The sequence below is a fragment of the Palaemon carinicauda genome, chromosome 6 (genome assembly GCF_036898095.1).
Source record: "Palaemon carinicauda isolate YSFRI2023 chromosome 6, ASM3689809v2, whole genome shotgun sequence".
Lineage (NCBI taxonomy): Eukaryota > Metazoa > Arthropoda > Malacostraca > Decapoda > Palaemonidae > Palaemon > Palaemon carinicauda.
Genome location: NC_090730.1, coordinates 158816085 through 158843011, shown reverse-complemented (window position 1 = coordinate 158843011; position 26927 = coordinate 158816085). Strand labels below are relative to the sequence as shown.

Sequence of the window (26927 nt, the reverse complement as noted above, 5' to 3'; positions counted from 1 at the left end):
GTAGAAGGAAGTCAGCTATTTGGATCACAGAGGTATTGGTAGAGGATATTGAATTGGCTCTACACCAGCTTCGGAAGACCTCCCACTTAGACTGGTAGACTCTACGAGTGGAAACTCTTCTAGCTCTGGCAATCGCACTGGCTGCCTCCTTCGAAAAGCCTCTAGCTCTAGCGAATCTTTCGACAGTCTGAAGGCAGTCAGCCGAAGAGCGTGGAGGTTTGGATGCAACCTGTCTACGTGTGGTTGACGTAGAAGGTCCACTCTTAGAGGTAGAGTCCTGGGGAAGTCGACTAGCCATTGAAGTACCTCTGTGTACCATTCTCTTGCAGGCCAAAGGGGAGCAACCAGCGTCAGCCGTGTCCCTTCGTGCGAGACGAATTTCTGCAGAACTTTGTTTATTATCTTGAACGGAGGGAATGCGTACAGGTCGAGATGGGACCAGTTCAGAAGAAAAGCATCCACATGAACCGCTGCAGGGTCTGGAACAGGGGAACAATAAAGCGGAAGTCTCTTGGTTATGGAGGTGGCAAACAGATCTATGGTAGGTTAACCCCACAAGGTCCAAAGTCTGTTGCACACACTCTTGTGGAGGGTCCATTCCGTGGGAATGACCTGATTCCTTCTGCTGAGGCGATCCGCTGAAACATTCATATCGCCCTGGATGAACCTCGTGACCAGAGTGAGGTTTAGACCTCTTGACCAAATGAGGAGGTCCCTTGCGATCTCGTAAAGGCTCCTCGAATGGGTCCCTCCTTGCTTGGAGATGTAAGCCAAGGCTGTGGTGTTGTCTGAATTCACCTCCACCACTTTGCCTAGCAGGAGGGACTTGAAGTTCAACAGGGCTAGATGAACTGCTAACAGTTCCTTGCAGTTGATGTGGAGTAATCCTTGTTCCTTGTTCCATACTCCTGAGCATTCCCGTCCGTCCAAGGTCGCACCCCAGCCCGAGTCCGATGCATCTGAGAAGAGATGAAGATTGGGGGTCTGGATGGCCAATGATAGACCCTCCTTGAGAAGGAGATTGTGCTTCCACCACAGGAGAGTGGTCTTCATCTCTTGGTTGATAGGGATAGAGACTGCTTCTAGAGTCGAGCCCTTGTCCCAATGAGCAGCAAGATGGAATTGAAGAGGGCGGAGGTGGAGTCTTCCTAGCTCGACAAACAGGGCCAGTGATGAGAGGGTCCCTGTGAGACTCATCCACTGTCTCACTGAGCAATTGCTCCTCTTCAGCATGCTCATGATGCACTCTAGGGCTTGGTTTATCCTGGGGGCCGATGGAAAAGCCCGAAAATCCTGACTCTGAATCTCCATTCCCAGGTACACAATGGATTGGGAGGGAATGAGTTGAGATTTCTCTATATTGACTAATAGACCTAGGTCTCTGATTAAGTCTAAAGTCCAATTGAGGTTCTCCAGACAACGACGACTCGTGGAGGCTCTCAACAGCCAGTCGTCTAGGTAGAGGGAGGCTCTGATGTTCGATAAGTGTAGGAATTTCGCTACATTCCTCATCAGAAGAGTAAAGACCATAGGAGCTGTGCTTAGGCCAAAACACAGGGCTTGGAACTGATAGACAACCTTTCCGAAAACGAATCTCAGGAAAGGTTGGGAGTCTGGATGAATGGGAACGTGAAAGTATGCATCTTTCAAGTCCAACGAGACCATCCAGTCCTCCTGTCTGACCGCTGCTAAGACCGACTTGGTCGTCTCCATCGTGAACGTCTGCTTGGTGACATACTCGTTGAGAGAGCTGACGTCCAGCACCGGTCTCCAACCTCCTGTCTTCTTGGCCACAAGAAAGAGACGGTTGTAGAAGCCCGGGGATTGATGGTCCCGGACTATAACCACTGCCTTCTTCTGCACAAGTAGCGACACCTCCTGTTGCAATGCTAGCCTCTTGTCCTCTTCTTTGTAGTTGGGAGAGAGGTTGATGGGCGATGTGGTCAGAGGTGGTTTGAGGCAGAATGGAATCCTGTAACCGTACCTCAGCCAACTGACAGACTGTGCGTCTGCACCTCTCTTCTCCCAGGCTCGCCAGAAGATCTTGAGTCTGGCTCCTACTGTTGTCTGGAGAATCTGAGAGTCAGTTCTTTCCCTTAGATGTCCTGGATCCTTTCCTAGACTTGCTCCTGTGAGAGTCTGGACGGGAGCTTCCTCGGCTGGGGGCTCTACCACGAAAGGGCGGTATGAACCTCGTAGCCGGGGTATCAGCCACTGGGGAGCGATAAGTCTTGGGGACTGAGGTGGCAACCTTAGACTTATGAGCCGATGAGGCTACAAGATCGTGCGTGTCCTTTTGTATCAGGGCAGCCGACAAGTCCTTAACTAGCTCCTCGGGAAAGAGGAACTTTGAGAGTGGAGCAAAAAGGAGTTGTGACCGTTGGCAAGGTGTAATGCTGGCGGAAAGGAAGGTACACAGTTGTTCCCTTTTCTTCAACACCCCTGATACAAATAACGACGCTAGCTCACCCGATCCATCTCTGATGGCCTTATCCATGCAGGACATTATTAGCATGGCAGAATCTTTGTCCGCAGGAGAGGTTTTCTTGCTGAGGGCTCCCAGGCACCAGTCGAGAAAGTTGAACATTTCAAATGCTCTGAACAACCCTTTCAGAAAATGATCCAGGTCTGAGAAGGTCCAACAAACCTTCGAGCGTCTCATAGCAGTTCTCCGAGGCGAGTCCACCAGACTTGAGAAGTCAGCCTGGGCAGAGGCAGGTACTCCTAAGCCTGGTGCTTCCCCTGTGGCATACCAAACGCAACCTTTCGAAGCGAGCTTCGTTGGAGGGAACATGAAGGAAGTCTTGCCAAGGTGTTGTTTAGACTGCAGCCACTCCCCTAAGATCCTTAAAGCCCTCTTGGAGGATCTAGCTAGGACAAGCTTAGTATAGTTGGACTTAGCTTGTTGTACGCCCAGCGAAAACTCAGATGGTGGAGAGCGGGGAATAGCAGAGACGAAGTGGTCTGGGTAAATCTCCCTGAGTAGAGCCAAGACCTTACGAAAATCAATCGACAATGGAGAAAGCTTAGATTCGTCCACGTCTGATGAGGGATCAAGGTGTGCCTCCTCATCATCCGACACCTCATCAGCAGAGGGTAGCGAAGCGATCGGACCAGAATGCTGAACCGCAGAGTCAGAACGGGTAGGAACAATAACAGTGGTTTCCTCTTCCAGTAACTGTTGAGGGAAAACCTGAGGCTCAGACTGCAAAGGCTGAACAACAGACGAAGCAGAAGGCAGGCACATGGGTGAAGGAGGTTGACTCCTAGCAAGAGAGGTTGAACCCAAGGATTGCACAAGCTGAGCGGAGGACGGAGGCGGAGTAGTCCGTTCCTGTTCCTGTGAGATGAGCGGAGCATGATGAGGTTGAGGCTGCGCAGAACAAGGTAAAGTTCTCGCAAGCTGAGGCTCCTGAGGCGCAAGTCCAGGGTGTAGAGGAGCTTGCCTTGAGGAGGGTAGAGCTCGTTGCAGCGATGGCTGAGCAGACAGACTCACGGAGGGGAGAGGTTGTTGTACCCCAACCGAGAGTTGCACCACTGGTGGAGCAGCAAGGGGAGGCGGAGGAAGAGTGGAATAACTCTCCTGATCCCAAAGCAAGGGTTGCCTTAAAGAAGGCTGAGGCTGAACACCACTGGGAACAGCGAACTCCGAAAGTGGCTCAACATCGTACGCCTGGCAGATGGTGCTGCGACCAGGCGGAGCAAGTGCAGGCGGGGCGAGCACAGGCGGAGCGAGAACAGGCGGAGGGAGTGTAGGCGGAGGAGGAGGTGCAACACTCTCAGCCCGACACTCACGCATCAAGTCCGAAAGCTGAGCTTGCATGGACTGAAGCAGGGTCCACTTGGGATCGGCAGAAACGATAACAGACTGAGGTAAAGTCACAGTCGGGCTCTGTTTTGGCAGAACCTTACTCCTCTTGGGCGGAGTACAGTCGACAGATGACTGAGGCGAGTCAGAGCTGAGCCAATGACTGCAACCTGGCTGAGCACTCGCGGACTGGACTCTACGTTTAAGCGGTCTCGAGACCTGAGACCAACGTTTCTTCCCTGCTAGTTGATCAGCGGACGAGAATAAGACGGGCTCAATCGTCTGCAGGTGGGAGTGACGGTCTAAGGAAGACACGCCCGCAACCACCGAGGATAGTTCTGTGCGCCTAACAAGGCCTGTCGAACCCTTAAGCCCTTCGACATTGCTTCTCCCCTGGGCATGGGAGCTTGCAAGAGGTCCCGGACTGGGAGGACGACTGGCTCGCACAGAAAAATCCTCACGCACCACACTGGCACCACTAGCACTTGGCACTGCACCGACACTAGCACTCGTCACAGCACTGGCACTAATTCCACCCACTGCACTCTTGACCTTCAGTTCTTTAACTTCGGCCATCAGAGACTTATGGTCACTTACCACTGATTCTACTTTATTGCCTAAAGCCTGAATAGCACGCAAAACAACTGACATATCAGGCGGAGGGCACACAGTAGGTTCGGGGGTAGCCACTACAGGGGTAGGAAAAGGTAGGGGATCATGAGGTGAGGAAAACATAGAAGAGTGAGAAGAACTTCTCCTAACTCTACCTCTCTCTAACTTAGATGAATATTTTAAAAGACGGACAAATTCCAATTCCGAAAGTCCGGCGCATTCCTCACATCGATTTTCTAATAGACAGGGCCTGTCCCTACAGTCAGAACAAGCGGTGTGAGGATCTACCGAGGCCTTCGGAATACGCCTATTGCAAGACCTACATCGTCTATGGGAGGGGGCTTGCGAAACGTCAGACATCTTGTTTCAAAGAGTTAGCCAAAGGGTGATCCAAAAACAAGCAAAATTCGTTAACCGTTATATCAGTATTATATAAAAGCTATCTAGCTAATATAAGAAGGATTCCAGTAAAGCGACAGCCGTTAATCTGAGAGAATACTTCACCAAATATCCGTGAATAAACTCGAAGACCATAAGCGTATCCCAGAACGTCTAGCCGGAAGCACGACAGAGGAATAATTGAGGAGGTGTCAACAACAAATGATTGAGTACCTGGCCACAGGTGGCGCTGGTAAGTACACCCCCTTCTAGTATTGTGATAGCTGGCGTATCCCTCCATAGAATTCTGTCGGGCAACGGAGTTGACAGCTACATGATTATCGGGTAAGTTTAATATTGAAAAATATAAAGTAATCTCTTTCTCATATTGTATATAACTTGAATGTAAAGTATTAAATATCATCTGGTAAGGTTGAGGCTATATAATAGCATACTGGAGTGAGTTGAGTTAATAGCAACTGAAAAGATATATCTTGGCTATTGTTTCAAGTTGTGATTTTAAAACAACTTATTGTAAGTAGTAAGTAACAGAAACACACACAACCCCGATATGCATGCAAGTAGTAAGCTTGCTTTTCTTTTTTTATATGTCCCTTGTTATGCATATGATACAAGTTTTAATTTAGGATTTTAGAACTGCAAAAATTTTTTCTTTTAAATACTTCTAAGGCACTTGCTTTCAAATTATCATAAGTTGAGGGATGACTATAAGTATTCAATAGATTTTAATGATCACTACACCACTTATGACTCAAGACTCTATCCAGTGCCAACTGGTCAGCTATCGGCCCTTTTAGTACCATACACTAGTCCAACGTGATTACTTAGTTCCATAGCTCCAGCATGCAACAAGACAAAATAACTTCAAATATCTGGTCCCCACTTTTTTATAGTTGATACTACAACTTACATGTGTTAAAATACATCGAAAAGCCATGGCAGGAGTATCCTTCAAATGACCCGGAAGAACACTAATGTCTGCTTTTTCCACATTTTCCAAATTACCATAGTCTATGAAGAGCACCTTTGCTTCCTGAGCCCTGTGAAGAAAAGGCACATATAACATTAGAAAAAAAATATACATAAACACAACTCACCCGGAGATTAATACATTATCATAGAATACTATCCATCCATTCAACATGACAAGTTTTTAAAAGTAATTTGTATTTTTCCTAACTATACAAACCCGAGTCTTTTACATAGGAAGACAATAACAGCAAAGCTGGGAAACGGCAGTTGAAAATTTTAACGGGGTGTCAACAACCAGGAGGTAGATACGTACAGGGACTTTCAAGGGGGTTGGTGCTTCCGGAAAGTATGAGTAAAGGGCTAATGTTTGTATTAAGATTATGATTATGATTATAATTAGTAGTAGTAGTAGTAGTAGTAGTAGTAGTAGTAGTAGTAGTAGTCATGAGCAACAATAAGATAACTTAAAATTGTAAATAGTAATAAACCACTTTTCTGCTGAAAGCAGTTATCTAGGTTTAAATTTGGTTTAAGTTTTTCTATATAAAATGTTTCTAACAATCTTAATTTGGTCTCAAATCAAGGTTTACATAAAATACTAAAATCAAGATGATTAAAATTGGTGTTACAAACTCCATGGCAATGTTCTCTTACAGAGGATTGACAAGGCTTACACAGCGATAGAAGAGTCCTCACACTAATGCCTCTATGTTCAAAGGTTCTGGTAGAAAACGGTTTAGTTGAACTACCCACTTATTTCGAACTACACTTCGGACACACAAATTTATAAACAACCATAGAACATAGCTGGCTAGGTAACGACTCCTTGGACTTGAGCAAATTGCCTTTCTAAAAATTATTGAAGAATACCATTCTAATGGTTATACTTTTGGAGAAGGTTTACGTTATATGCTTAATATTTCTTTCTATTATATTATTGATTTTGTTCGATATGTAAGGAAATCGGAAACATACAATCTGGTCTTTTATTTCTGGTTACCATCATTAATGATTTTGGTAAGAAAATTTTGTAATTGTTTGTAAAATAAATTGCCTTGGTAACCCTTATTGTTAAAGAATTCCTATAAAAATTTTATTTCTTTATGGAAGTTCAAATAATTTGATGATAACTTATATGCTCTTTTAATGAGAGTATTGATACTGTTCATTTTATATCTTGAGTTGCATTCACTTAAAAAATTCAAACCAAGACCAGTGGAATTGGGTTTCCAATAAACTTCCATTTCTATGTTAAGATCAGAAGTTTTTGTGACTACTACGTCCAAAAACTGCTTGCTCATGAAGGCTCCATACTTCCAACCAGTTTTTCCATATTGCTAACACAGCAAATAGTCTGAAAGTAGGAAAAGAAAATTAAATGACCCAAGTTTCGAGCATCGAGCGTACGTCTGTGAGACTCGGCAGTTGAAGTCAAAGTGGCTACTCAGTGAGCCAGTAAGGGGCAGGGCTTCCTGAGCTACCTACCAGAAAGTACCGACACCTCGTTGAAATTTTACTTATTAAAAATTTTAACAGCCATTTCCAACTTTGCTGATATCATACATACATACACCAAGGCACTTCCCCCAATTTTGGGGGGTAGCCGACATCAAACAAATGAAACAGAAAAGGGGACCTCTCCTCTCTACGTTCCTCCCAGCCTGACAAGGGACTCAACCGAGTTTGGCTGGTACTGTTAGGGGTGCCACAGCCCACCCTCCCCCATTATCCACCACAGACAAAGCTTTATAACACTGAATCCCCTACTTCTGCTACCTCCGCAGTCATCCAAAGCACCGCAGGAAGCAGCAGGGCCTATTGGAACTGCGTCACAATCGCTCACCATTCAATTCCTATTTCTAGCACGCTCTTTTGCCCCTCTCACATCTATTCTCCTATCACCCGAGCTTCCTTCACTCCATCCATCCACCCAAACCTTGGCCTTCCTCTTGTACTTCTCCCATCAACTGATATCATACTTCTATAAAAATATGCGAGTTTTTATCCATGTAAGAACAACTAATTAGTCATATAAAATTACTTTAAAAAGTTAATTGCCTTACAATTTTTATTTGTCCCCTTCCATTTCATTACCTACAAACAAAGTTCTTTTTCTAATTATTATGTACAGAATTCTTGATATGTAACTAATCGAGTTTTCCTATGTATCGAGAAGGTAACAAAACTGAGTTACCACTTAACTCATAGCAGTGGGGCTTTATTACATGCAACAAACTTTGATAATAAGAAAATTAAAGAAAACACAAAATATATTACATCATTAAGATGTGCTATTGCCCTTCAAAGTGGTAGTATAGGTGAAATTTTCACTAAATACATCTAAGCTTACAAAATAGGTGATGAACCTCCTCCCACATCATCAACTCGTTGAAAATATGTACAGTATTTGTACGGAAGAAATAATAATATACAGTATAAAAACTTGTTTCAGGCAACAAAGCACATCAAATATAATTACAAATTGGAATATTATGGACATTACTACATTTAACTTCCTCTTAAGCAAGTTATTGAATAAACAACATTGCAAATCATTCATCATCTTTACAATCTTAATACAACAAGAAGGTAGCTGCTAAAAAACTGTATTGTCTTAGTTTCAAACCGGACTTGTGAATTTTGGCCCCATGGTACTTAACCCTGGAAGACCATTCATGACTCACAGACACCCAAGGGAAACAAACGTGGTTTCTCTATGAAGTAATAGTTGGGAGGGTGAACAGAAAAATGGAAAAGTAGTTGGAACAAATGTATAACAAAAAACTAAAAAAGAGTGAAACTGGAATAGAAATGTAGAATAGTGCATTATGTAATGATTATAGTAAACTGATTGTGCTAACCCCCAAAAAGGGTTGTCTTGCTTTCACGCAAGATAAAACTTCACCATCATTTACTCTTTTTCCTGTAATTATCAGTTAATTTTTACATTCTACATTTTGTCAACATAATTCCTACTAGAAAAATAGATGAATATACTGTATCCTAATTTCTCATAAATAGGCCTACTCTAAAAGTACAGATATTGCTAGTATAGTTAAAGACCTTAGGCTATTCAGCAGAACCTAGTTCATAGTTTGTATCAATCCTCTGAAATATGGTAAGAAATAAACAAAATTTGTAATGAATAAATGCATGGATTAGCGTACTTTAATCAAAGTACAATTGACAATAGAAATAATTCAACAATAAAACAACTCTTAGAAGCTACTGTAAACTATTGAAGTAAAGAAAAACCTAGTAGAAAGTGCCAGTTATGAATAGGAGATTAAAATGAAATAAGATGCGATTACAATGGGGGAGCTGACAAACAGATATTTGTCAAAAGCCAACTTCCTAGTAGTGAATTAATCATTGCTTAACAAACAGAAGCACGATACTTCAAAGTTTTTTCACCAAGAGGTAATTCTAGCATAATTTTCAGACAACCTCATTCTCCCTTGCATTTAACTAATGCAAGTGAAAAATTAAGATTTAAAACTTACCCTTCCAAACACTCTGTAATGATACCCCGGTAGAAAAATCCATCGACTTTGTATCGTGCTGCAACCAATAATCCTCTGCTTAATTCTTCCAATGGCACTATTCCATCATTTCTAAGGCTATTACTGAAATATAAAATTTATAAGTAGCCACTACCTTTTCATAAATGATGACTCTCTAACAGTATTCATTTTACTAAAATCTAATAGTGGAAAATGACTACACTTTCATGATTAAAGCTTGGATGTCGTCTTTGCAAAGTAATACTATATATCTACTGTAAATGAATATATTTTTCAACCACTACAGTGCTTTAATATGACATACTAAAACCAAAAAGGGAATTTGGCCTTCAAAGGAAGATAATCTTTTAAGAGGTCATCAATTCCCAAAAGAGATTACAACAACATAGGGGGGTGAGAAGGTATACTAAGAGTTCGGAAACTTGGCAAAACGTCTTTTTGTCCTTAAGTACATCACTACCGTCTTAGTAAATTTGACAGACTATAGACAGATGTTGATTGTATAATGCTAAGTTTACATTCTTACTTCCATATAACCAGAAAACATAGAGACAATATTTTCAAAATAGCTTACCCAAGATTATCTTGTAAGTTTAAAATTTTGCAGCTAGATAACTGGACCCATAAACAATCTGGAGGCTTAAAGTAGGAAAGGTACACAATCATGGGTTTATTGAGCACAATTTTTTCAACTGATTCCTTAATTGTACTATGATTTTCTGGTGATCCTCCAATGTTATTTAGTTTTTTGTTATCATTTTCATGACCAATCAATGTATAACAATGTTCACTTTGAATACAGCCGTAACTTTCTTTGGCTTCTACTTTACCTCTACACTTTTCATCAGCTTCCTTATCTTGATTATCATTTCCAGTGAGTTGACCACTACACTCACTTTCAATGCCTTTAAACCCTAGCCTACTAGCAACGCATTTTTTATCTACAGCCACAGTATTTTTTGAATTACCTTTATTACCAACCTTTATGGAACTACCATCACTCTTCTCAGTGGTGAACTCAGTATTGCCAGACAGGAGTTCTCTATTTACATTTACTTCATCATCTTCCTCTTCAATATCTAAGTTGTTTTTTTCAATATTGTCTTTCACTTGGGATACTTCACAGGGACTCAAAAGCATATCATCAGGTAATAAAATATGGTCATGAGAAGGTAGCACTCTTATATCCCTGTCATCTACTGTTAAGATTTTGGTGGAAGTTGAATTCTTTATATCAAAATAACTCGACGGATGAGAAACATCACTAGAGCATATTTCAGGCTCACAAGGACCACCTCCATCATTAATTTCCATGCCTTCTTCAGTCCCACATAAATCATTCCTCTGCACAGCATGACTATCAATAATGCTCTCAGATTTATCAGGACTAATTTCCTTCAGCATAGAGGTAGGGCTAGTATTCTTGCTATCAGGTGTTTCACAACGAACTTCAACAGTAGGCCCTTCACTAAAGAAATTGATATCAGATTGTGAGGAAAGCAGCGATGTGGCAGATATGCACTCATGTGATGCAGGAACCAAAAGTGTAGAAGGGAGATAACTGCTCATAGGGATGACAGATGGTATGGGAGAATTGATGCTTGCTGTTAGAGAGCAACTATAATTAAGGTAGTCAACTAAGCAAGAATCACTTCTAGTGACACCTAAATCCAATGGGGCTGCAAGACTGTTAAATGCAGATGGTACATAAAGGTTTGTAACTCTGGATTCTTTGGCAAGGGCTAAAAATATTGAGCTGTTTACATCATACACAGGTAAAACAGCATTTTCACTAGTTGTTACAGATGAACATTCTATCTGAATGGGTATATCCTGACAAAACTGGCTTGGTTCTTCAACTGCAGTAAAATCCCCAGGTTGTAATAGGTTTTCAGACTCTAACTCCTGAAGCCTCCCTGATGTTTCTAGAAAAGAGATTGCAATGTCAAGAATTACAAATGAAATTTGTATATTTTTACAGCATGAAATTAATAAAGTATCTGTATAGTAAAAAAATCTTCAGAACCATTGAAAATAAGTTGTTCATGCACTATCAAGCAAGGCATTCTGAAAAAAGAAAAAAAAAAAAGTGAAAAAGTACTGTAACTATTTTTCCCCAAAAAATAATTTAAGAGATTTTCAAAGAGTCTACACAGTAAATTAAATTTCTTGAATTATTCTTTATACCACATAACACCAAATAAAAATTTGGCTTTGCAGGCGATAAATCTACAGTAATCTGTCCATCTCCAACCAACGCAGGCCTCCCAAAAAACATAAGTAGGTCCTTTGGTTACAACAGAGACCCATTCCTAAATGCTGTTACTCACGTTTCATTGTAAGACAGATCAAACCGAAGCTACTCCCTATATAATCGCGGTAGTGAAGTCATAATCCTGGACATACAATATCCCTTTATGACATAAAAAAAAAAGGTCATACATAGTGTATAAAATAAAATGAAACTGTAGAAAAAATACAATCTCTGAGGGAACTGCCTTTTCCCCTAAATGATTTATGTCAAATGATTTATGTCAAAACTGTTGTATGTGTGTGTGCAGTACCTCAGGTTATGAGTAACTGAATACATGCAAATTGGAATAACTGCATAAAAATTTGATTTAGGTTATGAGTATTGCATTGACCTTCAAAAAACATTTTGCTCCATATCTGCATTTTAAAGGACAAGTAAGAACGAGACTATCATGCAATGAGTAAAAATCAGTCACAAAGTGCCCACAAGCCACCTACACAGTATTAATACCCTGTTCACCCACATAAAGCTTTAGCAAGGTGAGCAGCGAATCTATTTACCAACAATGCAATGACTTACTTCAATGACATTCAAAAGAAAAGCAAAATAGTCGTCTCTAAAGAAGTTCCTTGTAAAAATTTAACATAAGAGTGTTAAGAAAGACAACAAGTGTTCAGAAAGTATAAATTAAGTAATTTAGGTAGTGATAGTGAACATTATTCAAGAGAGATCTTCAGATATTTTTACCCAAAGTTCTCATGAAAGGAGATTCTCCCTTTTCTCCCTCAAGCCAGCCACGACACTCCTCAAAGGTAAAGTAAGAGTTAATTTGTTAACTATTTTTATTTTTAATAGAGGAATGTTAATTTTCATTCATTTTTATGCTCAAGGTTATAATTTGTACAATAATTACAACTATGAGAACTTTAAAAACTAGCCAGTGTATATTTGTACTTGTAGACATGTGGATTGCCTTGGGTGAATTTCCTTAATTTCTTTCTCATGGAAAAAACTTTTAGATCATATGCAGTTTAGATTGCGAGCTCACTCTCAGAACGAATTAAACTCATAGCTGAAGTTACTACCGTGTCAGGATTTTATACGTAAAATGAAGTGCCAACTTCACAGACTCAGAATAGAAGTAAAGAATAAACTTCTTCCTCTCCTGCTGCCATGTAATCAACTTCAAGGGACTGCTGTAACGCCACCAACCTACTATCTCCAGCTTAGGCAGTGGAGGAAACTGAATGCCTAGTATGTACCATAACAAAGAATGTGATTCAGATCAGTTCAGTCGTGCCTAGTGTTCACACATATCTCTTTTTATTTTATTATTCTTTCAAGTATTATTAACAGTAATAGAGATCAGTTTACAATTTTTGCACTGAATATTCACATTTCAATCCCACACTGAAATGTTCTCATTTGTTATTTACACAACTTTGCCTTATACAGTATGCAAAGATTTTTTTAGGGGGACATATTCAATCATTACTCATGTGTGTTCTATGAGGGGACAGCGATTATCACTTTTGCCTTTTGGTGCCATCTCTGTATAGTTCTTGATTGATTTATTTGAGGTTTTCAGACATCCTGACATCCAAGGTTATAGACGACAATATCATTTATTATAAATAAAGAATAAAAAAATATTCAATTAAAACAACAAAAGCAAAGATGTCATCTTAAAGGTGAAATAGCTTTCAGAAGACCTGCTTCAGAGGTAGAAGGTTGGCCAGGGCACCAGCCACATGTTGAGATACTACCGCTAGAGAGTTATGGGGTCCTTTGACCTGCCAGACAGTACCAAATTGGATCCTTCTCTCTAGTTGCGGTACATTTTCCCTTTGCTTACACATAACACGAATAGTCTGGCCTATTCTTTACATATTCTCGTCTCTCCTCATTCACCTGACAACACTGAGATTACCAAACAAAAAATTTCTTCTTCACCCAAGGGGTTAACTACTGCACTGTAATTTTTCAAATTAATATCATTATTATTATTACTTGCTAAGCTACAACCCTAGTTGGAAAAGCAAATGGCTCTAAGCCCAAAGGCTCCGATAGGAAAAATAGCCCAGAGAGGAGAGGAAATAAGGAAATAAATAAACTACAAGAAAAGTAATTAACAATCAAATAAAACAGTAACAATAAAATAAATTCATATATAAACTATAAAAACTTGAAAAAACAACAGGAAAAGAAATAATATAGAATAGTACGCCCGAGTGTTCTCTCAAGCACGATAACTCTAATCCAAGAGAGTGGAAGGCCAGGGTACAGAGGCTATAGCTCTACCCAACACTAGAGAACAATGGTTTGATTTTCGAGTGTCCTCTTAGAAGAGCTGCTTACCATAGCTAAAGTCTCTTCTACCCTTACCATGAGGAAAGTAGCCACTGAACAACTACAGTGCAGTAGTTAACTCCTTGTTTGGTAATCTCAGTATTGTCAGATGTATGAGGATAGAGGAGAATATGTCAATAATAGGCCAGACGCGATACCCTTGAGTGATCACTTCAAATGTCCAGGGATCTGGCTCGTGGAACTGCCACTTCTGCCAGAGGTGCTGCAGGCATCCTTCCACAGGTAATATGTGAAGAGGAATGCTCTTCCTAGTGGGAGTGACCAACTCGGCCACTTCCCTTTCCTACCTTCTTTTTACTGAAGAAATTGTTCCCTTTCTGGCCTTTGGACTGAAAGGGCCGTTTAGACACATTGTAGGTCATGAGGACCTAGAAACTGTAGGGTGAGAAGAAGAAGGTGCTTGCTGACTGCGGGAAGACTGGGAAGGTCTACCATAGGGCCTCGATGTTATGGCCCTATGGAGGAGAGAATCTTTTGCAATTTCCTCCATCGTTCAGCAGCAATCTCTATCTCCTCTGGGAATAAAGAGAGAAGAACCCTCAAGGGTGGAATTCTTCAACCGGGAGACTTCCACCTTCGGCACTTGCTTGTAGAATTTCCCAATGACGGTGTCATTCCTCTTGAGTACTGTATAGCATTCGCGCACAAGTTGATGACATGGTGTGGTAGGAACTCAAGAGTTTGGGTACCCAACAAAAGGAAAGACTCCTAAGTCTTCCTGGCCAACTCCTTTGAAAGATCAGGGTAGCGGACCATGAAGCCCAAGGATCCTAACCATAGGTCAAACCATGAAGCCGCCTGCATGGTGTACTTCATGCCTCTCTCTATGTTAAGGAGCTTAATTGCTGAGAGGGAGGCCCTCAGAGAGGAGAGGGTTTGAGATGGAAGACCCTTCATTAGAGACTACTGAAGGGTCAAGGGACATGGAGGAATGTGGTTCACCTTTGATCTCATAGTATTTCCTTTGAAGAACGAAAGGAAGTGGTGGAGACCATGAGGAAAAACTTGCCCTCAAGGAACTAGAAGCTCCGGCTATCTGAGCAACAGTTAGACCAGGGCAAAGCTGTACTAGTTCTGGGAGGCTTCTGGGTCTCTAATATTTCATAGAGAACCATATCCTTACCCTCCTAGGTGGTGGTACCAGGAGTTGACAGCCTTTTGATGGCTCTCATGCAAGAGAGGACCTGCCACAAGGTGTGTTCCGACTTAGGTCTCTCTTGCTCAGAGTGAAAGTTCGGACTAGCCGCCTTTGGAAGATTTTCATCATTTATATTGAAGAGGTTGTCGACCTCCAGGCTCATATCCAGAGCTTGGAGTAGGTCAGGGTCATCAACGGTTTTAATTGAGGGACCCGGCACAGGGGACCTTTACTGTGTCTCAGCCAAACGAGCTTCCCTTCCCGCAGCGTTCTTAGGTTTTGTCTTAAGAGGGGGAACTTGCGAGGGCTTCGAGGCACCAGTAGCAGAAGCTTTGGTAGTGGGAGCTGAAGGCTTTTCCTCCAGAGGAGGTAATGAAATCGGACGCTGGTCCGGAGGTGATGGACAGCTATCTAACTGGGCGAGCCTATGTCTCTACTCATCCTAGGGTGGATGATGTCAGCGTGAGGTGGTGTTACGCCTCTCATCCTCCTCTTCTGCCTCTTAGTTATGGTTTCCCTTGCCTTAACCAGAGTGAAAGGCAGGTTGGCCAAGTAAGAGTCAGAAGGAGGGCCCTCAGCACGAGATCGAGATGAAGGTGATCTCCGTGCCTTGTCTGACGTTGGTCTCCTTCTAGGGTCTAGATTCACAAGAGACAAACTTGATGAGGACTCCAAAGGAATCCTAGGGGTCACTCTGACTGGAGCAGTCTAAGATTGTGGGGGTGGAGGAGCCACACCCAGAGACTTCTGCAGAATAGAGAGGAAAGTGCTCACCCATGCAGGAAGCTCAGAACATTTAGGCCATCCATGGGCTTCCCTTGAAGGTCCAAGAGGAGAACGTCCCCTTAGGAGAGCTCTAGAGGGAGCCTGTGTCAACGCAGGTGAGACTCTCTGCGGCAGATGTTCCTTCAACGGACTAGAAAGATGATCAGGGCTAATAAAGATATTATTGAATCTATTCAGAGGCTCCTTAATATCCTCTGGAAAGGGCATAGGCCTGCCGCTCGAGGTAGTAGAAGCCGGAGCAAGGGGTTGATACCGCACTTGCTCGTGGTTCTGACACCTCTGCTCGTGAATTGCTCGTGGAAATCACTGATTTGCGCGCAAAATTAGGAGTTTTGAGTGACAACGGGCGCGATTCATGAGCAAAAGTGCTCGCAACGGGAGCACTAGGAGCCATACTGAATGAGGAAAGTCTAACACATTCCTGCTGCAGCAAAGAAACACCTTCGTCACATCGGGACGCGTTTCCGAGCGTTGCATAGGCGAACACTTCGCCAAAACACCCCAGGTGGTAAAAAGCACTGGAGGTTTAGCTGGACGCCTGCCTGAGGGATGGTCAGTCTCATGATCAGGTTCAGTCTGAGGTCGTTTAGAAGGACGGGTTGAGGGGCTAAGCGCTGATGGACTGCGCGAACGCCTACCTCTACCTCTAGACGAGGAACGTCTAGACCTTGATCGTGAACAAACTGTTCATGAACGGGAGTGTCTAGCTCTCATTCACGAACAGCATGAGCGTGGTGAATGCCTAGCTCGCGAACGTGAGCATCAGCCTCGCAAACGAGAACGTTGTTCTCGTGTACGCCACCCTCGCGAGCATGAAAGTCACTCGTAAACAGGAGCTTCATCCTTGCGAGCAGGAGTGTCGTCCTCGTGATCTAGAATGCGAGCGTCTGGACCTGGGTCTAGACTGGGATACTCGTGATCACGCAGAGCGCAATCATGAGACTTCTTGTGAAGAGAAACGTCTCCGAGGAGACCGTTGAGACCGATGGTCTCGTGAGCAAGAACGCCTTCCAGAAGAAAAGCGTTCAGATAGTGATGACCTACGATCCAGGTCAGGAGAAGAGTGTCCCAAAGGACAAGGAAATGGAAAGGCTCGTCCTTTCGCGCTGCTGGTGAGATGAGCACTTGTCTCTGGAAGATCATAATCTGTAACCGATGGGTTCCTGTGGGAAGAAACAGAAGGTTGAAGGTTACAGGACAACGAGGTCCCATGATGGCGAGTAGGGTCGTCATCAGCAGATGAACTTCGCACAGCTCCAAAGCATGAGATGTTAAAGGCTCTGGAGAAGGGTCCTTCCTGGCACTGCGCTGAAGGAGACGAAGAAGTTCCTCCTTCGAAAGGGGCCCAGAAATCCCTAAGGTTGTCCACACCTGCAACACATTTGCAAGGAAAAATGGCTCTCGTGTGGCTGGAGGTGAAGTTGCTCCTCTAGGTGAAGCAATTATTCCCCCCAGTATCCTGGGGTTGCCAAGGAGTTAGTCAGTCGGTGATCCTGCCCAATTGTCCTTCAGAAGAGCGCAAACGAGAAGGGGCTATTGAAAGAGATTTGGGGGTGTGAGAGGACGAAGAACGAGCTTTCTTCACCCCTGAAGGAGAAAGATCGCGCTTAGCCTTCTTTTTTCTGTGCCGCCCAAATTTCTACCATTGGGAGGCAGGCCACTCTCTACACTCTGCACAGGGCGAACCCTACTCTCAGCAATGTCCTCTACACAAAGGAGACAGGGTGCGGGTCAGTATCCAGCGATGACATAAAGGTACAGTACCACACACAGCACCCTCGCGGCCAGGACAGGTCCACATGAAGGCGATCCAAAGAAATCCCACACACCTGAAAAGAAAAAGTACAGTAATTGAAGATGTCCAATGATAGCCTTGAGAGGAGAGGGAGGAGATGTCCACTCTCTACCGAGCCAAAAGAAAAAGTGACGTACCTCACAGCTGTGAGAGTATATATAGAAGTGGCTGGGTAGCTCCCAGCCTACCTACTCAAGCAGTTAGGCAGGGTTACCACCTCACACTTTAATTCTAATGGCTACCTTCCAGCTTCGCTGAAAGATAATCCAAATAAATAACGGAAGGTTTGTTAATATGGGAACATTTAATTTTTAATAACTTTTATGCATTCTGCATGTGGAATATTAAATAGTCCAGTAATGTCTATGAATTAAATTTGGTTGATATAGTAGTAGCTTCTTATATTAGGCATTTTTTCAAAGATAAAAATTTCTGAAGATATCAAAAGGTATTTTGCTTATATGACATTTGTTAAATACAACAAAAATCATATAGCTACTTCCTAAAACTTTGTATATTAAGAGAGAAAGAATGAAAGCAAGATAAAACATACCTAAGGGATGTCTTTTCAAGAAATCCTCCAATTGCTCATTCACTAACTTCATCTTGGCCAATGCTTCCACAACAAATGCTTTATCATGTTGATATTGTTCTTCAAATTCTTCCTGTGGTAAAGATTTTAAAGCCAGTGCTTTTCCAGCACCCTGAAATTCAAGAAATACAAGTAAGCTCCAAATACTAAAGTACTCAAAACTTCATATTTATTAGATAATGAATATATTTTAGTATTTCCAACTGCATATAGTACCAAGAAATTATGTCTATTACATTTTCTAGTGTATGACTGATGACAATTTTTCACAATCATGCCTAGGTCTAGCCAAATTAAATGGCTAGGAAAGCATATTTTTTTTTCTTTTCAGAATGTCCAGGTTTTGGATAATTCCAGATACATCCTGACTAGGAGGATTCAGCCCATCTGTTTTTGGTTCAAGTTATCTTTGTCTAGCTGTAAAAATCTGCAACCTAATTCATATTCATAGCATCATCCTTCCATTTGCATTGATTGCTACAGAGGCTTGGAAAATCCCAAACCAAAACATGACAATGAAATGTGCATGAATCCAATAATAAATGAAGACAAACACGTGTGTTACAAGAGAAATTTTAGGTCCGTCATTTTTTTCTAGTACCAATTTAATGTACAGGAAACACCATCAGGACCAATATAAAAACAATCAACATTATACATAAAATCTTAATTCTATAGCAATAATACATATTAAAATAAAAGCAGCCAGAGGAAAATAATAAGACAACATGAATAAGGCAAGAAATAGGAAGTGAGGAATATCTCAGCAAAAAAAAAGAAAAAAAAAAAAACAAGGCTGCAGACAAAATAGAAAAACAATAAAATAAAGCTCAGATGATACACAATAAAGTAAAAGCTAAGAAGAGACTCAAGTTTTAAGTTGGAAATATGGGTTTTAATCCTGATGAAGGTAATAACTTACTTCCTACTGTTAAACTATTTTTTTATATCTTTTTATTCACATGAAATGGTTACATTTGTCTAATTGAACTAAAGTTTTGCTACAGTTTTCATACCAGATAATTTTAATATATACTGTAGTATAATATATATAAAGAAAGAAGCAACTAGGATGGTGATATAAACATCACAGACATCATTGGGAGAAAAAATACTGAATCTCCTGTATTCTGTAACACCTGGTCATTTATGATAAACTAAGTCAATTTTACAGTACAACTGTCACCTACTTACCGTTTCTAGGAGCTGATCAAGCTGAACCTTTGCCTTATCAACATTTATCTTCAATACACGAAAATAATGATCGAGGGCAAAACACTTCCTTTCACCGCCTGAAGCCATGTTATGTATGTCGGCCCCTATGAACCTAAAGAAGAGAAAACAATTTATAAATAATATTTCTGCTTGGCAATGAATCTTCATAACTTTAGGAAAATTCACATAATTAAATTAATTAAATTTACATACAGTACAGTATCTTCACTTAATCAATATTACAGTACTGTATTAGAAAAGCTTTAAAATAAGCCAAACACTCAATACCGGTCTTTTACAGTTTACATTCACTAGACTTTGAATCATTATTATTCTGTGTATACATTATACTACCTAGTACTTAGATCAACTAAATGAAGCATGTCATAGTCAGAAAGTAGTTTGTTCAAGTCCATTTGGTCAAGACTGCTGATACAGTAATAATTTGAACTGTTTTTAATTTTTTTCTACTCTGGAATGCCTTAAATCTCTACAATCATCTGTATGCAGATATAAGCTATATCAGTGCTCAATTACTCTTAAACTAAGTCACGTAAGGAGGAACTTAATTTTTATTTGCTATAACACCTTCAAGGATGGAGCCAGTCTGGAGCAACATAAAGATAATACTAACCCACATCTAAGTTTTAAGCCTCACAAAAATTCTTACCCCAAGAACTTTTCACAACAGTGAGACAAAATCTTCAATAAATGATTTGAATTCATCAAATTTCTCCCATATTGGATCCCACTTGATATGGAGAGCCTTGGAATGCAGGTATCGCTGATACCTTGACACATGACCATGAGAGTAAGAAACATCGGGGACTGGAGGACAAGTTGGCTCACGAATGGGGGTAGTCATGCTCCTATACCTTGGATCAAAAGGGAACTAGTGCTCCCAGGAGATCCTGACACTAAAAGGGGGATAGATACTGGTCCCAGTGGTTTCTCTGGTAATCGGGCTGTCATAGGACTAGTCATAGCCCGTATGACAGTTCCTGAAACTACGGCGCGTTCCTCCAGAATGAGGAGGCAGCCAGAAAGCCTCGAGGTAGCGAGTAATGTTCACGCACATGCTAGTCACAAGCATACCGCAGCAGTGGAGCACGCAAAAGGAGAAGGGAACTGATCCTAACCAGGGGCAGAGACGTTAGGCAATGTTTCACGAGGGCAAATAGGATCACCAGACCATGACCTGTTCGCTTACAACCTTAAGTTCCAGGACCGGGCAACCAAACTTTCTTATAATGACTTGACGATGGTTTGCAAGTCACCAGTACCTTGTGTGTGCCTTGGCATAGGTGAGCAGGTGAAGGTTAGTTTGGTTGGGAAGGTTTGCTGCTGTTGCACACAGTCTTCAGACCAAACTGGCACTAACCCCGAAGGAGCAGACGCTGTAGACTCGTAATGCCAGGGGAGCATAGTAGAAGGTGCTTCCGACTCATGCGAGTCGTTGGTCATGATCACCAAAATGTTCTGAAGAGCTTAGCTCTAGGTAGCTAGTGAGAGGTAGACGGCGTGTAAGCACCTGCATTGCATACCGATACGTATCTTCGGGGAAGGAATGTTCCTGATAAGTACACTCTCCCCATGGGAAATTTACTGGCGAACAAAGAATTACCAAGTTTCTTGCCTTATTAGAAGGCAAATATGAGCATAGCTTTCTAGAAGGGTGTGTGTGAACAGTAGAGCATTTCCGATCTAGAGATTGCGCCCCAGCAGTAGAGTACACTTAAGCAAGAAAGCAGTTTGACATCAAGATCCAATGAGAACTCGCCATGTGGGGGGGAGTACTTGCGGTCAGAAGATCGCGTGCCAACAAGGGAGTACGCTTGTGTACAAATAGATAGGAGCAAGCAAGCATGTGAATGATCTAAATCAGATGAATGTGCATGAATAGACAGGTGCTTGCCCTCTTTGGGACATGCACGAGCATGTAATTACAATTCCAATGAATGAGTGCTGGTATAAAAAGGTGAGGTTGCACTCCATGAGGGGCGAGCAGGTGAGGTGGGGCTCCTGCAGGAACGTGTTCCCGCAAGTTAGTGAGGTTGTGCGCTACTGCGAGCAGGTGAGATGGTGCATGATCGCAGGCAAGCGAGTTGGGGCACGATCGCGAGCAAGTGAAGTGGTGCTTCTGTAGATGTGCACGATAGCGAGCAGGTAAGGTAGCACTCTCAAGCAAACGAGGTGGTACAATAATGCCTCCTTGATACAAAGGTTTCTGTACACAGTACAAAAAATTCATGATAAGAAACAAGATGCGAAGATTTTTTCACCTAATAATACAAAAAAAAAATTTATTATACAAAATGAGATTCACTCGGCGCCAAGAATAATTTCAAAATTCTCATGCAGCCAAACTGTAATTTTGCCACCATCGTCCTGCTCTCCCATTGGATATCTCCCTAACTGGATGCTAGTTACAGCCGTAAGATCCTACTCTCCTCTTTTATATAATTAAGTACATTTTCAAGTTAAAAAGCACAATGAACAGTACAGTACCGTATTGTGTGTATGTACATACGCACAATGCTACTACACATATCAAAATATTAGCGATATATTTTTCTTTCATTTGGCAAATAAATAGCAGATTGTAACATATTTTTTCCTTTTAATGTCATGATTATTTATTTACAATTAATTTCCTATCAATAAGAAATTTTTTAAATAGAAATAACAAAATGAACGGAACTGTATTGTAAGTATGAATGCAAAAAAGCTACTACGCATATCAAACACATTAGCGATATATTGTTCTTTCATTTCCGTATATAAATAACAGATCATAACATTTTTTCCTTTTAATGCCATGATTATTTATCTATAATTAATTTTATAAAGTACATTTTCAAATAAAAAAAACACACTGAACAGAACTGCAGTGTATGTACAAACACAAAATGTTACTATGGGTATCAAACATATTAGCAATATACAGTCATACCTCTCGACACGAAAGAATCTGCTTACAAAATTTTCACTCTGCGAAACGAGATGCGAAGAATTTTACGATTCGCATCACCAAAAAATTTTCGTGCAAGAAAAGGCGGTACAGTATGAGAGCCAGACCATGTCCGAGTCTGATTTTAAAATTCGTGCCACCAGCCAGTAATCTCGCCACCATCCTCCCGCACCCCCATTGGTAATCTCCCAACTCAGATGCTAGTTACCACCATAAGATCCTGCTCTCCTATTAGTCAGCATCTACTGTACTGGGTGGTCCCTGCTATCGGTGGATATATTAAAGTATATGTCCCTATTAATTTGCACCACAAATAAATGTCTTTTTCAAATAATACCAGAGTTTTCCCATGGGAAAAACGTAGCCCTGACCAGAAGTATAATAATACTAACTAGCAGAGCCTAGGTCTGAAAAAAGTCCCAGGAATGAAGCCAATATGAAACAAACACAGGGTCGAGACAATATTAAGGTACGCTAAGAATACAGCGGTATAAGGCGGGTTGAACAAATGGCGTACCCCACCCCAGCAGGTAAGGATACAGCTCCTAGGTTAGGTTAGGTGGGGAACCTTATGTTAGGTGGTGCTCTTGTGTTTGTTTTCTATTTAATTTGTAGTTTATAAGTCATAACCTCTGGAATTTTAAAACATATAGCGTAAAATAAAAAAAAAAAACGATTTTCATTATTAGCATCTAATATACTGTATAGCCTACACCAGGAACATTTCTTATTCTCTTCACTAGATATATTGACCTACAGTAAATATTTACCTTCTAAAGTACCTTAGCTGTGTAACACTTTCTTGCTTTACTACCCAACAATAGAAGTTTTCCCCTGGAAACCCACCCACGTGACCCACCCAACCCCACACACAACGCCCCCCCCCCCCAAAAAAAAAAAACGGCTAAACGTTTTGCATGAGCTGAGACACAACCAAATGGCTTTCGTTGATATTAGTGGTAATAAATGCATGAATCACAAGATAACCAGCTGGAATTTGTATAGATGTTATATTTGGCATGAAACATTAGTTACCATATCACTCCAACAAAACTACTGATAAAAATTTGCCATAGGCCATGCAGTCACCAAAGCTGTACTGATTGGCGGCATTGGTTGAAAATACTTATGAATTCACTGAGAAATGGAACCTTAAGATACATACTAGTCGTCAAGAGTATCAATATACATAAGTATTCATAAATATCTGTACAAACACACCATAATCACACACTAAACTAAAAAAAATTTTGACAAAGTTTTACCGGTAGTCGTTGCTTCACAATCCCAAGCGTCAGTAGTCTAGTGTTTTATAGGGAGCGTTGATTAGAACACATTCTATTTATTTTATATACAAGTATTGGCCTTTTATTTATAATTTTATGAATATTTTATATAACTAACATTTTTTTTTATTTTTAGAAAATCTAAAACATTTTATAACTTGCAATTATACATATTAGTAACTGTTTAAGATATTTTTCTGTAAAGACTGCTTTCAGTTCTCTTCTATTCTATATTCAATGTCCATGCTGCCTTCTTCCTTAAATTCTCAAGAAAAATTGAATGCGTAATACAAGAAAATAATAAAAGTATGAACTATGATAATATATGACATGAAATTACAAGGAGAATATGATATTTATGTTAAACCCTCATTTGATATGTTTTATAATACCAAGCTACTCAAATGAAATTAAAATACTTGATGTTTATGGAGGTTTACACTATAGTCAATTGGTATTTTATTTAGTTTTTTATTATTAAGACAGCTGCTTTTTAGCTCTTATATTGTCTGTTATTTTTCGTAAGATAGCAAGAAGGATGTGTTTTTGTACTTGTAGTTTAGCAAGTAATAATAATAATAATAATAATAATAATGATAATAATAATAATAATAATAATAATAATAATAATAATAATAATAATAATAATAATAATAATAATAATAATAATAATAATAATAATAATAATAATAATAATAATAACTGAGTGTCAGCTATTGCTGAATCACATGGTAAGACATAATATTTATTTTTCCTGTTTGACTGAAGGCGATATTCTTTCATAAATGAGAGAGAGAGAGAGAGAGAGAGAGAGAGAGAGAGAGAGAGAGAGAGAGAGAGAGAGAGAGAGAGAGGAGAGAGAGAGAGGAGAGAGAGAGATGCGCGCGCGTGTGTGTGTATGGGGGGGGGGTTAATATTTTCTTAAGCTAGCCAATATATTAACATTTTCTGTTAAAGGACTTGGTATCGTAGATAGAAAATGAGAAAAATAATGTTTAAGGAATGCTATACTAGATTTACGCGAGTTGATTTGATTAGTCTGAATCTAGTTAAAACGTTTATACTTTTAATTTAAAAGAAAAAAAAATACTTTATATTGACACCATCACCGAAGGTAAAATGATTAAATGTGGTAATTTTTTATTGTATTACAGGGTGAGTTTTATAGAAAACATTACGCTCTCTTCGAAAATGACACTCATTCCCGTATAGTTTCAGAAATATACATACATCTATATCCTACGGTAATGGGGGACCCCCATTGGGAACTCTGGGTTTTGGGTGGGGAAAACATACTGGGGAAACGATATATAATCGTAAAACAAGCCTTTTCTTCTCTATACATTACCTTCTTGAATTTATTATAATCGGAGGAAAATACAAAACAGTATACATGGATCTTTGGAGGCGCCGTTGCAAAGAATATTTCATGAAAAAATACAGTAACCAATGCTGCCAACGTCTGATCATTCTGATGTAGATCAAATGTTAGCATTCCATGCTAACATTAGCACCCGTTCGTACGTATGTTCGTGCATACCAGTTTTCGACCTGCGCAAAAATCCCTCCCCCTGCACAGAAGCTCCCCCCCCCCCCCAATTACTCGTTTTATTATCGTATACCTTTTAAAATCATCTCATTTTATATTCCCATTCAATATTATTTATCATACATTCCATTTTATCTTCCTATATTGGGTTTATTTCTTTTGTTATTTCCTTTTCACTCCCCGGTTTCACATAAATACTTAGTCTGGACTAGTTTCCCTATTTAGTTCATTCATGTTTACCCTCTAGACTCCGTTGTTTTTCCCTTAACCAATCATGAACCAAATACGTATTCAAAGTTTACACAAGGGGGTTGTCAACTGATATTTCCCTACCCCCTTCTTTTATCTCTTTGAGTGGTCTGTTCATACCCCTTCCACCAAATCCTTTTCCCTTGAAACCTTTGTCCTAGTAAGGTGTCCGTCATTTCAAGTGAGATTTATTTTTTCGTATTTTGCGATGGAGGAAGTTATTGAAACTTGTAACGGGTGCAGTATTCCTTACCTAAAAGCATTTGCTAAGTTCCATGGTGATTTTTATGATTCTTCAACCAATGTTGATAATTTCCTGAAAGCACACAATGTAATTCCTCAACTCTTGCAGTGCCCCAAATGCCGTTCCCTGCTATCTTACAGGAAAGTCATTCACGTGTTTTATTGTAATACTGAAACCAACATACCTAAAACCAAAAAGAAACATCGTTGTGGTTATACTGTTACTTCTCATAAAGGTACATTTTTGGGAAAAAGTCGTCTACCCCCATGGAAGATAATATTATTTGCAAACCACTTTTTACATAAACATTGGCCCCACAACCATCCTCATCCTAGTCATAGGAGTTAAGCCGTCAGTCTTACCCTCCCGTGACCCGCAAGTTTCGTCGTTTTTTTCATAAAGGTAAGTCATTCCTCAATACAGGTAGTCATTACATGTGTTTTGTGACCGGGGAACTCCTAGGTTAGGTTAGGTCCTGTGCCCTTTTTGCGCGTTTTATATATTGTGTAAAACTTATATGGAAAAATTATTTAAAATACGAATGGAAATATCTATCATTACTATCGCTAGTAATGTCACCGTACCGTTGGTAACTCTGTGTATCATTCGTAACATGGAGAATTTTACCGCTCTCAGTAAATACCTGAGGTTTGTGACCTGTCATACTACTAGGTTAGGTTAGGTGGGTTTGTTAGGTTCTGTGCCCTTTTTGTACTTTTTATATATTGAGTAAAACTTATATGGAAAAATTATTTAAAATACGTATGGAAATATTTAGCATTGCTATCGTTAGTAATGTCATCGTGCCATTGGTAACTCTGTGTACCATACGTCAACGTTAGTAACACTGTGTATGATTGGTATCGTTGCTAATGTTACCATTCGCAGTACATTCGTAAGGGAAGTGACACCGTTGAACAAGTGCTTATATTTAGATATTTTAACACAACATATATGACAACAGTAATTATATTTAACCATTTTAACAGAAAATATATGTTGTCCTGTAGGAAATAGCGTGATTTAACCGGTTTTCACCTTCATTTCATCCGTAATAACAGCAACCAATTCGGCAACTTAAAGTTAGCCGAATTGGTTGATCTGTTTGTTTGCGGTTGAAATGAAGGTCAAATTCGGTAAAATCACGTTATTTACTATAGAAA

At 40.4% G+C, this 26927-nt stretch overlaps 1 protein-coding gene across 2 annotated transcripts in view; it reads right to left on the bottom strand.

Moving 5' to 3' along the window:
- LOC137642766 (uncharacterized) overlaps window positions 1-23769 on the bottom strand; it is a 122866-nt gene extending 99097 nt beyond the window's left edge. The window contains exons 1-6 of one of the 2 annotated variants that reach the window (XM_068375610.1): window positions 23702-23769; window positions 19445-19577; window positions 18212-18362; window positions 9890-11240; window positions 9295-9417; window positions 5730-5859 (exon numbers count right to left, since the gene is read on the bottom strand). In XM_068375610.1, the coding sequence (XP_068231711.1) occupies window positions 5730-5859; window positions 9295-9417; window positions 9890-11240; window positions 18212-18362; window positions 19445-19552 (1863 nt within the window). In that variant the 5' untranslated portion in view covers window positions 19553-19577; window positions 23702-23769. Of the gene's footprint in view, window positions 1-5729; window positions 5860-9294; window positions 9418-9889; window positions 11241-18211; window positions 18363-19444; window positions 19578-23601; window positions 23682-23701 lie in introns of those variants that run through there. The other variant, XM_068375611.1, reaches the window with a different exon arrangement.
- Window positions 23770-26927: the final 3158 nt, after the last annotated feature.